The sequence below is a fragment of the Sturnira hondurensis genome, unplaced genomic scaffold, assembly GCF_014824575.4.
Source record: "Sturnira hondurensis isolate 20B ecotype Veracruz unplaced genomic scaffold, ASM1482457v3 Scaffold0004271, whole genome shotgun sequence".
NCBI classification, from domain to species: Eukaryota; Metazoa; Chordata; class Mammalia; order Chiroptera; family Phyllostomidae; genus Sturnira; species Sturnira hondurensis.
In genome coordinates this window covers 2,712,499-2,730,718 of record NW_028076902.1, presented here as the reverse complement: position 1 = coordinate 2,730,718, position 18,220 = coordinate 2,712,499, and the positions used below count along the sequence as shown (strand labels likewise).

The 18,220-nt window shown below is 39.4% G+C and overlaps 1 protein-coding gene across 1 annotated transcript in view; it reads left to right on the top strand.

The window, feature by feature from the left end:
- F13A1 (coagulation factor XIII A chain) overlaps positions 1-7,104 on the top strand; it is a 190,223-nt gene extending 183,119 nt beyond the window's left edge. The window contains exon 15 of the mRNA XM_037045364.1: positions 5,258-7,104. Coding sequence (XP_036901259.1) covers positions 5,258-5,411 — 154 coding nt within the window. The 3' untranslated portion in view covers positions 5,412-7,104. The remainder of the gene's footprint in view (positions 1-5,257) is intronic.
- Positions 7,105-18,220: the final 11,116 nt, after the last annotated feature.

Sequence of the window (18,220 nt, the reverse complement as noted above, 5' to 3'; positions counted from 1 at the left end):
AAACCCTAGAGGAGAGCCTTGGCAAGAAAATCTCAGATATTCCACGCAGCAATATTTTTACTGATACGTCCCCTAGAGCAAGGGATATAAAGGAAAGAATAAACAAATGGGATCTCATCAAAATTAAAAGCTTCTGCATGGCTAAGGAAAACAGTATCAAGATAAAAAGAGAAGCAACTGTTTGGGAAAACATATTTGCCAATGATACCTCAGACAAAGGTTTAATCTCCAAAATATACAAAGAACTCACTCGACTCCACTCAAAGAAGACAAGCAACCCAATTAAAAAATGGGCAGAGGACTTGAACAGACATTTCTCCAAGGAGGACATACAGAGGATCCAGAGACACATGAAAAGATGCTCGATATCGCTAGCTATCAGAGAGATGCAAATTAAAACCACAATGAGATACCACTTAACACCAGTCAGAATGGCTATCATAAACAAAGAAACAAACAACAAGTGCTGGAGAGGTTGTGGGGAAAAGGGGACCCTAGTTCACTGTTGGTGGGATTGCAGACTGGTACAACCACTATGGAAAACAGTATGGAATTTTCTAAGAAAACTAAAAATGAACGTGCCTTTTGACCCAGCAATTCCACTGTTAGGAGTATATCCTAAGAACCCTGAAACACCAATCCAAAAGAACCTATGCACCCCGATGTTCATAGCAGCACAATTTATGATAGCCAAGAGTTGGAAGCAACCTAGATGCCCATCAGTCAATGACTGGATCAAAAAGCTATGGTACATTTACACAATGGAATTCTATGCTGCAGAAAGGAAGAAGGAGCTCCTACCCTTTGCAACATCATGGAAGGAACTGGAAAGCATTATGCTGAACGAAATAAGCCAGGCGGTGAAAGACAAATACCATATGATATCACCGTTAATAGGAATCTAAACAACAAAACAAACAAGCAAGCAAAATATGACCAATGACACTCAAATACAGAACAGGCTGACAGGGTCCAGAGGGGAGAGGGGAGAGAATCATAGGGGAAAAGGGGATGGACTCACATGAATAAGTATAAAGGACACATGGACAATAGCTAAGGTGGGGGGTGGAAATGGGAGGGAGGTGGGGAGCACTGTGGGGGGGCAGGGCTGGGAATATAAGACAGAAAACTGTACTTGAACAAGAATTAAATAAAAATTAAAATTTAAAAACCTTCTGGCTGTAAAAATCTGTGGGGGTTGAAGAGATGGGAGAAACTCACAGTCCCATAGGAGAGTCCATTGGAGGGACCCACAGCACCCTAGAATGTACACAAGCCCATCCACCTGGGAATAAGCATCAGGACAGCATCTCAAAGGGTTCAATCCACTTGTGGGTAGCAGGGGAAGTAACTGAAAGCAGGGTAAGAGCTGAGCCAGTGGCATTGTTCCTCCTCTGACCCCTCCCCTACATATAACACCACAACCCAGCAAAGTGGGTTGCACCACCTTGGCGAATACCTAAGTCTTTGTCCCTTACAACATAACAGGTATGCCAAGACAAAGAAGAAATATGGCCCAAATGAAAGAACAGAACAAAACTCCAGAAAAAGAACTAAGTGATGAAGAGATACACAACCTATCAGGTGCAGAGTTCAAATCAGGATGCTCACAGATATGATTCAGTATGGCAGCAAAAATAAAGAAAGAAGTGAAGGCTATGCAAAGTTAAAAAAAGAAATATCTACAGAGAAACAAGTGAAGGGAAATAAACCAGGGCTCAAAACAACAATTTGGAACAGAAGGAAGAAATAAACATTCTACTGGAGCAGAATGAAGAAAGAAGAATTCAAAAAATTGAGAAGAGGCTTAGGAACCTCTGGGACAAATTTAAATATTCCAAAATTCAAATAATAAGTGTTCCAGAAGGAGAAGAGGAAAAACAAGAAATTAAAACTTATTTGAGAAAATTAATGAAAGAAAATTTCCCCAATCTGGAGAAGACATGCAAGTCCAGGAAGCTCAGAGAGTCCCAAAGAAGCTGGATCCAAGGAGGGACACATCAAGACACATTACAGAAGAGTTCGTTGAAGAGACCCACAGGATCCTAGAATGTACACAAAACCACCCACCTGGGAATCAGCACCAGAAGGGCCCAATTTGCTCGTGGGTAGCTGTGGAAGTGACTGAAAGCCAGCAGAGAGCCATGCAAATGGCACTGTTGCTTCTCAGACCCCTCCCCTGCACATAGCACCACAAGGCAGCAACGTGGGTTGCCCTGCCTTAGCAAATACTTAAGGCTCCACCCCTTACTTTGGAACAGGCATTCTGAGACCAAAAATGGCCCAAATCAAAGAATAAATCAAAGCTCCAGAAAAAATACAACTAAGTGATGAAGAGATAGCCAACCTATCAGATGCAGAGTTCAAAACACTGGTAATCAGGATGTTCACAGAAATGGTTGAGTATAGGTCACAAAATAGAGGAAAAAGTGAAGGCTATGAAAAGTGAAATAAATAAAAATGTACAGGGGACCAACAGTGAAGGGAAGGAATTCAAATCATTGGGCTGGAGCAGAAGAAAGAAATAAACATTCAACCATAACAGAATGAAGAAATAAAAAATGAAAAAATGAAGAGAGATTTAGGAACCTCCAGGAGAACTTTAAACATTCCAACATCTGAATCATGGGGGTGCCAGAAGGAGAACAAGAGCAAGAAATTGAAAACTTATTTGAACAAATAATAGAAAACTTTCCTAATTTGGCAAAGGAAATGGACTTCCAGGAATTCCAGGAAGTTCAGAGAGTCCCAAAGATGTTGGACCCAAGGAAGCACATTCCAAGGCACATCATAATTAATTACATTACCCAAGATTAAAAATCTTAATCTTAATCTTTAAGAAGACAATCTTAAAAGCAGCAAGAGAAAAGGAGACAGTTATCTACAAAGAAGTTCCCATAAGACTATTAGGTGATTTCTCAAAAGAAACCTTGCAGGCAAGAAGGGGCTTGGAAGAAGTATTTGACATCATTAAAGACAAGGACCTACATCCAAGATGACTCTCTCCAGCAAAGCTGCCATTTAGAATGGAAGGGTAGATAAAGTGCTTCCCAGATTAGGTAAAGTTAAAGGAGTTCATCATCACCAAGCCCTTCTTACATGAAATGTTAAAGGGATTTATCTATGAAAGCAAACAAGATAAAAAAATGCAAACAGTAAAGTGACAAAAAAATTACAAATATTAACAACTGAACCTAAAAAAAAAAAAAACTAGGACAGGAACAGATTCACAGAAGTGAAGATCACGTGGAGGGTTATCAGTGGGGATGGGAAGGGGGGAGGAAAGAGAAAAAGATACAGGGAATAAGAGGCATAAATGGTAGGCACAAAATAGATGGGGGAGGTTAAGAATAGTATGGGAAATGGAGAAGCCAAAGAACTTATATGTACGACTTATGTACATGAACTAAGTTGGGTTGGGTATGCTAGAGGGAGGTGGTTTTAGTGCAGAGAGGGATAAAGGGGATAAAAAAATAGGACCACTGTAATAGCATAATCAATAAAATATACTTAAAAAAGTAAGGTGATACAATATGGCCCCAGCTCCCAAGAGCAAATGCAAGCTCTTGCAGATGAGTCCCTTGAACCATTCCTGACTTTTCTTCAACATTCTCCTTCCTTGCAACCCATTGAACTCCCACGTCTGAAGCTGCAGTTTACTTCCAGGTTCTTTGTTTCCCCATGCCCTCCATGGTGCTAATAAAAGTGTCTTCCTCCAGCCCTTGACCTATCTATCTATGGATATATCCACAGAATTCATCTACACAACACATTTTTCATTTTTTAATACAAGCATCCTCATTATGTCCCCCAGTGTGATCTCTTCTTCTATCATCTGGACTGTTGGTCTCTATGACCATGGGAGGTTCCATATGACTCTTTGGATCTCAGTCTCCTCATCTGTGGAATGAAAGCATTGAACTAAGTAATGTCTACATGCTTTCCAATTCTCACATGCTGTGCCTCAATACACCCTGACAATAATTAGATCCTTTTTCCCCTCTTGTCAAAACGTGCATGGAGTCTCCATTCATTTCCCTGATGCTCTCCCAGAAAAGCACTGGCCAAGGGTCCCATGCTGCCACCCAGCACATGCCCTCCCTGAGAGTCAGAGAGAAAATTCCAGGAGTCCTCCAAGGACAACACTTGCAGAAAGATCTTGGGACAGAATAAAAGGGTATCTGTCTAGCTTGAGAAATCAAACATGTGGAAAAGCAAGCACAGTGGTCAAAATGCCATCTTATAGGACATAGTATGATATAAAGTGTAGAGTAGTAGAAAAAACATGGATTTGGAAATCAGATAAATCTGGATTCGAATCTTGTCTCTGCCCATTAACATATCTATGATCTTGTAAACTGTTGCTTCATATGTTTTATTTTCCATTTTTCTTAACTCTAAAATGTGTCAAATAGTATCTACCTCAAGAGACTATCACACACATTAAGCCTGCTATAATCTCCTCTTAAAACCTGTATGGGGTGATATACATGAAGCACTCCAGGGAAGCCTAAATACCCCCAGCACTTACTGACTTCATTTATGCACTGGGGTGGGCTTGGCCATGACGCTTAGGAAGGCCTCAGAGCATGGGTTGCAGAAGAGGAGAATACTTGAGACTACTATCAGCAGGCAACAAATGAGGAGAGAAAGGTGTGGCAGGCAAAAATATGGGCAGAGGACCCAGTTTGGTGGTTGAAACAGGATTGCAAACCACAGGCCATACAGACACTCAAAAGTTCATGGGTAGCAGACAGGGTTGTGATCTTGGGCCTTAGGAACAAAGTCTATCCCAAGGAGCCTGGTAAGAACTAATCAGAGTGTCAGAACCTCAGCAAACACATCCAGGGGATTTAGATAGGAGCTGAGTCCCAGATGGGAACTAGGGAGCAAAAAAAACGAGTCAGGGCACATTAGTCACGTTGACAAGGATGCTTGGGAACAAGTTAGAGTTCAGTTAACTTGTAGCTCATAGGACTGAGCCCAGCTCCACCACACACTGCATGGACCACACATATTGAGACACACACTGATGCATCCAAAAGGAAAAAACATGACCCAGAGGGCTGTCAATAGCAGACCCTGGCAGAGCCTTCTTAGGGACCTTATTTGGGTTTTAACAAGTGTAACCAACCAGATTTTAGCCACCATTTACTGAGAGAAGAGATCAGGTGTTCTCACTGCTTCTTGATCAAGATATGAAACTGGATCTGCTTTGTTGGGGAGTAAAACCTTTCCTCTCTTTTTATCCTTTCAGTGAAATCCGGCCCAACTCCACTGTGCAGTGGGAAGAAGTGTGTCGGCCTTGGGTCTCCGGCCCTCGGAAGCTGATAGCCAGCATGACCAGTGACTCCCTGAGACATGTGTATGGGGAACTGAATTTGCAGATTGAAAAACAACCTTCTGTCTAAATGCACAGGGGGCTGAAAGGGAACTGGGCACTTGGCCTCTTGTAATCTTGCCTAAGGAGATTCTAATGCAAAATAGTCAGCTCTTGCTTTAACTTAGGTGTGAAGACCCAGACAGGATTGGATAGGCCACCAAAGGGTGAATGCAAAAACACACTTTCCAAACCCAGACTATTCAGAGTGGAAGTTAGTTTATAATGACTCTACCTTTCAAAGGATTCTGAGCATTAGCTTTAATTAAGCCCTAATTAAGCTCTCATAGATCATAAAAGTCATCATTTATCATTGCAAATGGCTGCAGCTTCAAATATCAGAGGACTTCCCTTAGTAAGGGGATTCACTTAATACCTGGCACATATAAGACTTCTGCTCCCCTTCTCAGCTCTTAATGGTAACATACTCCCCAAAAAGGAGAGAAGCACATGATTCAAGCCCTAGAATTCTATTCTCCTTTCATAGAAACAGGTTCTGCCCTCTGTGTCAGAATATTTTTCCCACGGACTGAGTACAACATCATTTGTCTTCTTGGCAAAGCCAGGGAAAGGTCTTTCATCTTGCACCTGCAGCAAAGCAACTGCCTGCCAAGTTTCACAGGTTTACCTTGTGAGAAGATGTGCCCCCATATCAACAAATTGCATTTGTGAGAAACTTAATCACCTAAAAGGAGCTAAGAAAGCAGGTGCAATGCTCAGGCCTATTAAATAATGTAGTTTTATGGTTCATTTCATAGGAGGTATCACACCATGGCCTGATCAGCAGGGACCAATAGCCCTTACTTTAACCCTTTTTGGGGGCTATGGTACAGGCATACCTCAGAAGCATTGCAGTTTCCATTCCAGACCACCACGAGAAAGTGGAATATCCAATAAAATGAGTTGTAGTCTTTGTAGTGCTGGAGGGTTTTGCCTTCAATTCGTAAAAAAAATGCAAGTATGCCTGTACTAGAAAGTAACACGGTTGGCTTGGGACAAGAGGAATGAGAAATTAGTCTCTTTAATTAGTGATTATACTTCACCTATCCCTATGAGATCATCTTTGAGTAATGATGCAGACCCAGGCACATTTTTAGTAGAGATACAATAAGAATAAGCCAAACAATTTGGACAAGCTGGCAAATTAAGTGACCAAACATGTGGGAAGGTGAGCAGCCACTAATTCTCTCTTGTCCTTCACATCGCTCATGAGGAGACCTCAGCTCATCAGTTAGGTGCTGAGAGGCAATACACACCTTACAAATAGCCAATAGTACTGCTGTCCTGTCATTTGTATTGTGCTTCAAGGTTTCAACAGACAAGACTACTGGGCATTTATTTGCAAGGCTGATTTGTGGCAGAATTATCCGCTGATATGCCTAGGGTGTGAGTTAGATCAGCAGATTGTGATTCTTAACAAACAAAAAACAGCAGAAAGAAGCCTGAGGGAGAAGCCAGGATGGAATTCCCTGGTCTATATAACCATATTTCAAGCCTTGTAGACTATTCCTGAGCTTTCAGCACCAGGAGTCCATGAAGGTACCTGGGCCGCATAGGAACATCATACTAACTCTACTGAATAATCTTCCAGCATTTGCCAAACCTTCCAATATCCAATTTTAAAGTTAAGTGCATTTTTTCTAGACTGCTAAACTGGCTTAACATAGTATGTTCTTATTAACTAGAATGTAATCAAAGCTTAAAATAAAGTTAATCTAATTGTATTTGCATCTGCACGTAAGTGAATGCTTTCAATTTGCAGTACAACATACTACAAATCACAGCTTCTCAATAAGTCACCCTCCTATAGCAGTGGATAATCCACCTGCATAGGAAGAAAGTATTTCTCCTTTAAAAAAATGAGTCTGATAGGCATTGATCTCACAGTTAGTTTTTCTCAATGCTCTCTCTACATTTAACTGCATTCACAGAAGAATATTTACATATTTAGTTCAAAAACTAGCTTCTAGAAACTGCAAAGTATCTGTAGAAACTTCTTCATGAATGATTTCATGAACCACTGGGGTGAATCAGTGAACAAGCCAGCATGAATATCTATCATAATGAATACCTATCATAATAAACACCTTTTGTGGTCTTAAACCAAATAAAAATATATGGCAAATATTCACAGGAGAACCTTGATTTATGGCAGTCATTACTGAACAATTGTAGCTCAGATAGAACTTCAGAGTCCTTCTGAACACAGTACTCCAGAAAACTATTACAAACTAATTTGGAGTTGGCCCACAAAATCTATTTGCTATGACTATCTTAGAGCCAGCCCCCAACTCTTTTGATAACTGGAATTCTGTAATGTGTAATAACACTGTTGCTCTACAAATTGTATTTGGTACTAGTAAGCATGTATCACAGATAGCAGCAGAGATTCTGAATTCCAGTTTCTTCCTGTGCTAGTCCTCTGTGCTTCTGAACAAACCCTTATTTGTGTTTGTAGCTTCAATGACCAAAGAGGGATAACAATACTTATGTTTCCACAAGGTTCTTCTGGGGGATATATCGAGCAAACCTTAACAACAACACATGCAAAACTAAAATTAGATAGATGATAGACAGATAGATAGATATTATAAAAATATATGTGGGGTTTATTCAAATAATTTTACTTTACCAACCCATAAAAGAAGTAATGTAATAATTTCCAAACTGTTGATGAAAAACTTAAAAAAGGCCTAAGAAGCTATGTATCATGGCAAATTCACTGGGATGGGAGTAGGCAGTGAAATCAACCTCTGGATGTCTGTGCACTCTTTAAATCTCTAATCCCCAGAGTTTTAAGATTCCTAATTTAAAAGTACCTTCCAGACTCACTGAAGAACTGTAGTATAACCAACAAAAATGTGCACATATACAATAGTAGTAATATGGGGGAAATGAAGTTTGTTCTAGACTCAGTGGCAATTAAAAGTCACAGAATTCTAGGTATAAACCCATTTATGAACATCCATCCAATATTACTACAAATTGAAAAGTAGTCAGTCAACCCACCATCCATTCATTCACCTTTTCTACCGTTCAGCCATCCTCCCGTGATTCAGCCAGCCAGTCAGCCTTCCAACCATCTGTCCATTCTTTATTCCAATCATCCATCTAACCACCCCAACCATTTGTTAATAAATACATTCAGGCATGAATTCAGAATGTATTTATTGAACATTAGGTATCATACTAGAGCTTCAGGATTCAAAGATGGAAACCCCAGGATCTCCACCAAGGAAGAAGTCACAAGCCAGCAGAGAAGCCAGATACATAAATAAAGTACAAAGGATAGACATGTTAAAACAAGTATGGCCAGAGAACCATAGAAATAAACAGAAAAAAATGCATGAAAAAGGCTTTCCCAAAATCTGCAAGAATATGGGAAAAGATTTAAATAGACTCTTGCAAAAAAAAAAGAATAGGAGGTAGGTCGGAGACCATTTGACAGAGAAGAACTCATGTGATAGCCTAGAGGACAGGAAGAGCATGGCCCTTTTAGAGAACTGCAATTAGCTGGGCATGACAACATGGTAAATACCCAGCAGGCAGAGGGAGGGTTTTCCATGTTCACCATAATCATTCATGAGGTCATGTGTGAGCAACTATCTGCAAAGATTTCTAGCCACAGAAATGCAGGAGTTGGCGCACATCCATGAATGAGAATTTGTTCCATCTAAGCCATGCCATGAAGGGAAGCTAATAGAAAATGCTAATAACACACTGGATGAAGAACTAAAAACTATAGGTGGGTCAAGGCCAAGAGAGTTTGGGTAGAATGCTTAACTCAGGTCAGTGAGGGAGGTATAAGATTGGGATGTAGCTACATTTGGGTTCAAATATGAGAAATGAGATGTAGACAAAGTAGAAAAGGTAGCATGTTGAGGGGAGCTGCCCATTTCAAAAACTGATACAAGTATGTGATGACCAACTTCCTAGAGGCTAACAGTGGCAACCAAGGGAATGATAAGGACTAAATCTTTTTCTGAGGGCCATGCTCACTTCTGCTTCAAAGCCAAAGCTCTGCAACTCAGTACTCAAGAAATCCAAGTGCTTCTGAAGATACTTCTTCCCATCTTACAATAAGGTTTTTTTTTCTGTTCTAGCACCTCAATGGATTTAGACTGTTTTGCTTTCATAAGACTCTATTAAAAATGAAAACAAGACAACAATAACAACAAAATATTTTGAATGTGTCTTTCAGATTCCATTCTTTAAAAACAAATACATGATGAATAAAAAGGAAGAGTTGGGGAAAGCCCCTTGTGGCAGCAGGAAAACTTACAGGAAATTATGCTCACCTCCGTTGCCAGGAGTCACAGTGAACATTTTCTAACTCTAAAACTAATGGACATTTTTTAAAAGATGCTTGGAAAGTTTACTGCTGATACAATTCCTGAACTCCCATTTCACATTAATTAATCATTGTTCTAGGACTTAAATAATTATCTAAGCAAAATTTCACCCTTACTGAAACTAATCAAACATAAGGAGTCCTAGTGAGTATTTCTATTAGTAAAAGCAAGTGATAGAGCATCAATAATCATAGAATATCCTTACTCTTCCAACTGAGAAGTAAGATCCAACTTCTCTCCCTTCCCTTGGATTCTAGATGGCTCTCTGGTTGCTTTGACAGATGGAATGTGGTAGAAACAACACTATCAGTTCTCAGCCCAGGCCTTCGGAAACTGGCAGCTTTCATGTCATGTTTCTTGAAATCCTCTCCATGGAAGTCCTGAGCTTCCATATGAAAGCTCAACTACTTTGAAATGCTATACTGGAGAATCTACACGTAGATGCTCTGGTCAGCCATCCTCGCTGAGCTCAGCCTTCCAACTACCCCCACCAAGGCACCAGACATGACAATGAAGCCATCTTGGGACCTCCAGACCAGTCCATCCACCAGCTGAATGCTAGCAAGTGATCTCAGTCAATACCTTGAGAGGAGAAGACTCACTCTGCCAAGCCTTGCCCAAATTCTTGACTAACAAAATTATGAGATATGTAAAATGGTTATTTTTAAGCCATCATGTTTGAGATCATCTTTAATGCAGAAGGACATAAACAGAGCACTTGCCCCAACAATCTCATAAAAGAGAGCAACTTACTGATTAATACTATTCTTTTCTTTTTCAAAGAAACGCTTGGTGTTTTGATCATCATGTTTTTCTTTCTGAAAAATATATTGAGATATGTAGTTTGTACCTTAACAGTCTCCATAGATTTGAAGAGATGTAACATGTGTATTACTAAGACTAATTTAAGTATTGCCATTGTCTTTAACTCTTCCTTTTAGGCTATTGTTTTCTGGACACTTCATCACCTTCATCTCCATCAAGATTTGGTTAACTTGACGTTGAGAGGGCACAATGATAAAGGATGACATTGTCCTTTCACAAAGACTTAGGAAATAGGACTGTTCCACTGAGAACCTCAAAGAAATTTCAGACCCTCTACCACCCACACAAACCCAACTTTTCAATGAGCTAAAACACTAGGAAATAGTCAGTCTGGTCATGAAGCTATACTCCATTTTTTTCTCCCTGAACATTCAAAAATGTCTTGATTTGCACAAAGGTCTACACTGATTTAGTTCTAACTATATGAAACACAATAGAAAAAAATTATTTTCATGTTACTTGTACCTAAAAGTTTATGGTCACTGCTACAGCTAAGTTAAATAATGGCCTGAAACCAGAGTTTCTCATTAAAGATCAGTCATAACGTAGCCATAGAGGTAGGAAATGCCACCATTTTGCTATAGTTGATGGCATGACCCTAAAAACAGTCTTATCCTCTAGAAATGTGTCCTCAGCATTCACCATGAGCCGCAATTCACCTGCCCAGACCTCTCTTCCACAAGAACCTTTGTGCCCCAGCTGGGCCCCATATTTCCATACAGAGTCTTTCATCAAAGCACCCTCCAAAACCCACAGGAGGTCACCTCCCCATGGTCTCTGACAGGTACTGGAGTCAGTCTCTCTAATGTACCCTCATTGCTCTTGCCTCTGCTCAGTGGGACTACATGGTCCTTAGAAAGCAAAAGAGCATCTAATTTGTCATTCTATATCTTTTCCTCAGAAGAGAGAGTCCTAAACTTAGTAGAGTGTTTTCTTACATTATGAATTATGGCATTTAATATGGGTTTTGAATATTTTCCTATCATAATGACATAATATTTTATCGTTCACTTAACCTTTACTATTTCTGGTGCCAGTTTCTCATGGCTATTACCCATACTTCAAATATGGACATCTGTCTCTTCCAGAAATTCACAAATGACAAGTTCACACCCCCACCAAGACCAAGCCTGTCCAGGCTGAAGTGCCCACAGCATTGATCTACTGCTGCCAAGTTTGCTTTTTCATATATCACTTTTATTATAGATGCAAGGCTGAGCTCTTAAGTAGTATTCTTTTATCTTGCCCGTAACCATGAATTCAAAAAGTATAACTCTAATAAAGGAATCTGCCTTTTATGCCGATCATTAAAAGAAATACTTGGTATCTTCAATAATATCCCAATTAGCTTCATCAAGTATACAATGCTGAAAGCCCAGATAGATCAACAAAGTATTATTACTGACATAAAATTAAAAAAAATAGGTATAAAACAAAACCTTTCTCTATAATAAAAAATAGGTTTCAGCAACGTATTCACTAGCAATTTTGAGCAAAAAATGAAGGTCACTATTTGAGAATTGAAGCTAAAAAAAAAAGCCTGAGCTCATCTAAGTCACCTAATATTGAGAACATAAGAGAATTCTACTTTGACTATTTTTATTCCTTACTCCTGGTTATCTCCTATAAAACCTAATTTAAAGACAGCCATTCTAACTAGTACTTAATGTGTTATTCTGTTAGTGCTCAATACACATAAAATTATTATAGATAAGTACTGGTTGTATGTATATGGCTCTTTGAAAATTAATATATCAGGTAACTAGGTATCCAAAATGTACCTTCACTGTTATGATTCTTTTTATTAGTATTATTACTAATAAAATATGCCATTAAAATTTTATGGCATACTTGGTCCTGTGCTGAACTGAGAGGAACAAAGAGTCCAGCCAAAAGAGTGAAATACTAAATTGGTCTTGAGCACTGCAGGTAAGAGTGTAATTGGTGCAACTTTTTTCAAACACTATTGGCATTATATACTAATCTGACTTCATGTGGTGACCCACTAATTCCACTCCTAGGCATATGTCTAAACAAAAATTTTTACATATATTCACCAAAAGATCAGAGTATTCAAGAATATTTATAGCATTCAAAATACCAACCTCCTCCAAAAAAAGTTAGAAATCCAAACATGGCTTAGCTGGGTGCTCTGGCTCAAGGTTTCTCACAAGTGTGTGATCAAGGCTAGCCACCTCCGTAGTGTCCTCTGGGAGAGACTCTGCTTTTAAGCTCATTTATGGTTCCTTGCAGACCAGTAATCTGAGGGCCTCCATTCTTCTCTGGCTGTTTGGTGAAGGCCTCTCTCCATTCCCTGTCATGCTGGTCTTCCCGTCAGGCAGCTCACAACTTCACACCTGACTTCTATCACAGTCAGAAAGCAGGAGAGCAAAATAGGCCAAGCAAGACAGAACCCAAAGTCTTTTTGTTACTTAAACACAGAATGACACCCTATAATTTTTGTCATATTCTGTTAAAAGTGAGTCACTGGGTCCAGCCCATAGTCAACGGGAGAAGATTGCACAGGGCATGAATACTAGGAGGCAGATATCACTGGGAGTAATCTTAGTTGTACCTCAATTTATGGAAAAATTATTCTTAGAATTTTTAAGATGAAGTCACAGGGTCTTACTACACAGGCTTTTTTTTCATAGCATCCTTCCCTGGCCTAAGAGGCTATCCTTGAATATTTATAGAGTTCTAACACACCTTACTTGAGTTCTTAACACACCAGAAGCTATCAGGTTTCAGGACTCACATCTTGACAGACCATCATCACCAGATAACAAACCATCATCTGACTGGACCCAAATTAGCCACTGCCCTGCTAGTCTACTTCTCTAGCTAAGAAGGCAGTATCTGGATGCCAAGGAGGGAAGAGTTGCTGTCTTCACTTCAGTATCACATTTTAGACACAGCTTAGCAAAGAACCTGAAAAACAAATGTCTTTCACCATTAATATTTGGTCCCATTCAACTTGGACTCACCTCATTGTATATGATAACCAGTAAATACAACAGAGATTATATGTCAGACCACATGTTAACATGTGGAAAAATAATACCCATTAAGTTTAAAGTTGATTATTTCTTTTCACCTCTGTTATGCCTTGGCATGGCTTCCCTGACAATTTCTACCAAATGTTGAAAGAAGTTGTAATATCTGACTGACCCATCACGATGATTTTCTTTGTCAAAAATGACTAACAGTCTCAAGTGACTAAAATAGATCCCATTTAAGAAACATCCACTTTTCAACTTATAAAAGGAACTGAGTAGTTCTGGTGCATGAATCGCTATGTGCCCAGTACAGAATAGCCTTTCAATAAGAATTTGGCAAATGAATGAATGAATGAAGAGATAGAGTGTTACCTTCCCTGGACTCCATAGTTCAGGCTGCCCCCTGTCATTTTGGTTACTCCCATTTAAGCATTTTTTATACCACTAAAATCCCAAAGTCCTCTGTTTCTGGAGAGTTCGTTTTCTCTTTACCATCCCAACTTCTAGAATTGACCTAGGTATCAAAGCCCAGATAATATCAAAGGAAATTGGGGTCAAGCTAGAATGAGAATCAGAACTCAGCTATTAAGCACAGCTCTTTGAACATAGTCTATTGTCTATCTGTCCCTCCCTAGAAATGAATTATTCTGAATCATCCTAAACTGAATGATAAATAAGTTTCCCAGCAACACAGCTCTCATTTTCTCATGCTCAAGCACACTCAAAACAATAATCAGGGACTCAGAAATAGCCCTTTTTCCTCCTCATACTACTGCCAAAGTGATTTTAAACAATTCTGCAAAAAACATCCGTCACTCTAAACTCCTTCTTTTGCTAAGATTAGAGCTCAGGATGAGGCTAGGTTTAGAGAATTTAGAGATGAAGCTAACAGAAGAAGCTGAGCTTTCATTTTCTATCTCAAAATTAGAAACTATGTATTTACCTTCCCACAAATACTGATTTCCCACAAATTTATCATCATAGACCAAACAACAATTCAACATAATGAGCTCCAAACTGAGGATGTCCAAGCAGGCTAAGCACCCAGCCCACTCGGTGCAAATGGTTTGGTGAGGATTGCTAAACGAGGCAAAAGAAGGTATAAGATGATTCCTGAAGATGATTTCTAAGAATCTATGATTATAATATTCTATATTTGAGATACTATAACACCTAACATCTCCCCACCAACACCAAGAGCTGAAATACTCATTGTGTCATTCATGGATTGTGTATGTAAATAAGAACTTTATACCTTACTTATAACTCATAATTTAAGCTTTATCAGTATGCCTTTCTAGCCAAATGTTTTTCTCAGATAAAGACAATATGTTCTTTGAATGCCAAAAGTGAAAGTTGCCAGACGGAGGAACAAATGGAGTGAGAGACTTTCCAATTCATTAGTTAGATTCAGGCCTTTTCCACAGCACCAAAGACGCCATTTTTAATAGCATTTGCCTCCCAATTAACAACTAGAGAATGTTGTAAAAGCAGAGAAAAATAAAGATCTGGAATCAAAGAGATGTTAAGGTCTAGGCAACTAACAACAGTCCTGGGTGCAAAAATGACTGTTCGTTATATCAGCAGGTTGGAAGAGATAGAGTTTCAAAAAACACCGCATATGTATTGGAGGCATAAACTCACGGGGAAACACATGGTACTCTGTGCTGCAGGGACATATTCCTAGCTAACCACCACCCAGAATATGGATAAGCTTTTAGAAAGCCCGGATAAGAAGGCAGGCCTAGGCAGGTGGGGTGGGAGGGAGGGTGGGATGGGGGCAGAGGCAGGAATGCTCTCGGGAGCAAGACAGCTGAACCCCATACGGCAAGATAAAGAATTACCCTCCATCAAAGTTAGCTGGGAGAAGGACACCTTCTTTAGCAAGGGAAGTGTTAGGGATTGGTGGGTAGGAAGGGTAAGCTGGAGTGGTAGGCCACAGTGAATATAGTGAAGGACCTGGGCCGAACAGGGGACACTATAAAATAGGAAGCCAGGACATTTGAATAAGAGGGGTACCAAACTGTCCCTTACTTTATCAACCCTCATCTATTTAATTTTGCTCCACCTTCTCATCTCACATCCTCCACAGATTTTAACAAATTTCTGGCTCATTGGCGTTGGTCCTTGGGAACCACGTTTCTCTGACTTTATCCACCAGGGGGCAGTAAGAAGTCTTCTGTGCTGATGAGCTGAGCCAGGCTGTTACTCTGAAGGTTCAGTCCCCAGAGTCTATAACACTACTGAAGGTCATAGCATATTGGGACATGTGTTCTATAAAAAATAGAACATTAAGGGCTGATGATACAACTACCACTTTCTTTGTCCTTCATCTTAACAGAGCAGAAGAAATACCACCTCTAGACAGAAAGAGTGATATTTAAAACTCCATTCTTGTGTTTTTCCTTTCGCCTCCCCTGGAGTAATTTTCTGGGAAAGAAAAAGCCTGTGATTCCAGATATACAGATATCCCATTTAGAATTAAATATAAATGTCTATTATTTCCAAATTCTTAAGGTTTTAAACATATGAGAACTATGTTCTTGGGGAAATATAAATCAAAGAAAATGATGCTACGGAAAAAAAAAGAAAATTCCTTATGTCTCAGAAGACCAGTGCTGACAACATATCCCCTGATTGTAGATGCATTGGCACCAAGTCCTGAGAAAGGGTGGGAGGCCTGAGCAGACTGGAAACTGACACATCATGACTCAATGCCGCCTCCTTTCATAGATTTCATCTCAGACTCACAGTAGCTCCCTCCCTCGCCTTTTCCTGGCCCTTTCAAAGGGTTCTCAGCATCTTTGCTTCCCCTGTGCAGCTCCTCTCTGTGTTGGCTCATTTTCATATGCATGTGAAAAACAAAAACAAAACTAGATTTTGGAATTCCAGGAAAGAATAATAAAGATGCAGGACCTGTCCTGTCTGGTGTAGCTCAGATCATGGTTCAATTCCCAGTCAGGGCACATGCCTGGGTTGCAGGCCAGTTACCAGCAGGGGACACATGAGAGGCAACCATACACTGATATTTCTCTCCCCCTCTCCTTCCCTTCCCCTCTAAAGATAAATAAATAAAATCTTTAGAAAAATATTCAGGACCTCACTGGCTGATCCTTGAATGGATCAAAATTAAAATGTGGGCTGTGCGGAGCACAAAAGCATCGTCAACTATACAGGTCACTAAAAGGATTCTAGATTTGTATATTAAGGAAGCTTAAGATAGAGACAATAGTCCTTCTCTAAATAGGCAGTCAGTCATAGCAGGACCTAATTTCATTGACTTTTATGATAATTTCTCTTTAACTCTACTACAATTAGTTGTTAATTATATATAAAGAGAAAGGAAAGACATGAAAAAGATGAGTGAAAAGCTATTTGGAAGATAAATAATAAAGACGCACTTTTTGATAATCTCTAACAGTCATTAGTCTTCAAATCAACAGTGATGATTTCATTCCCTGTTAGTTGTTGGAAGGCAGTATCATTTGTCTTAAAAGGCTAATTCGTCGTCTACCCTCAGTAAGTGCTCATCTCAAGAAGGTAACCACTAGATACTAGAGCTTACAAGTACAAAATTACAATTCTTGATTTGCAAAATAAAGAACATTTCTTATTAAATCAGCTAAGCCAGGTTCAGTAAACTATTTTTAAAGCCATCCAAGTAGATTAGCAAATTCATATAATCTATCTAACACCTGTGTTGTACACATCATCTATATAATGCTTTACATATAGTACATTCTAAATTTATATAAATTGAATTTGACTTTATCTTTTTTTAATTTATCCACATGAAAAAAGACCATTTAGACTTTCCTCTTTTATAACAAACTGAAAACATGTTTTTTTAGCTCTTACTATTTTTCTGTATTCCTCTCATGGACTTAATGGGAATGAAAACTTAAGGTCACCTTCTCATGACGTCACAAAATGACCAGGCCCTGGATAGAAGACAAAGGTTGAAGACACTCCTAGGTTCCAATAATCAGTGCAGAACAGAGACTCCGCAGCCCTGGACCAGGCAGATTAACTAGGGAGCTGACAAAGGCTACAGAGCCCCTCACTTGCCCAAAGCCCTGGGGGATGGGTCTTGGCCTTGCTTTCTCACTGTCATAAGCATTCCTGAAATTTTCAAAAGGAATATATTTTAACTATAATCAGCTAAATTAGCAGTTTTCTCTCTGTCACATGTCCTTTTGCATCAGGTAGTATTAGAATATCTGCAGGCATTTTGAGAATCTAGATAGAAAGGATGAATTAAAGATAAATTCATTTTGTATTTACTTGCATACACTTATGTGGTTTATTGTGTTGTATGTAATGAAGTTATTGCTTGTTGCCTCTGTGTAAAAACAGTTTCCAGGAATACTGCCGTTTCTTACGCACAAAGGTGGAGGAAACAGAACTCAGCCATGGTACAGATGTGACTGAAGTGCTCCTCACTAGAAATATGTGGGAGAGAATAGGTCTAAAACGTAGAGAGCTGGAAGCTGGCCCATGTAACTTCATAAACTATGGATTCAGTTCCTATCAATACCAAGTCAAAGTGAAAGAGCTCTTCTGTCAGCTATACACTAGAAACTACAGCATGTGTAATTCTAAACACACCATATGTCTGTTTTTCATGGGATGATGTAAAATAGAATTGTGAAAATTCTTGAGTT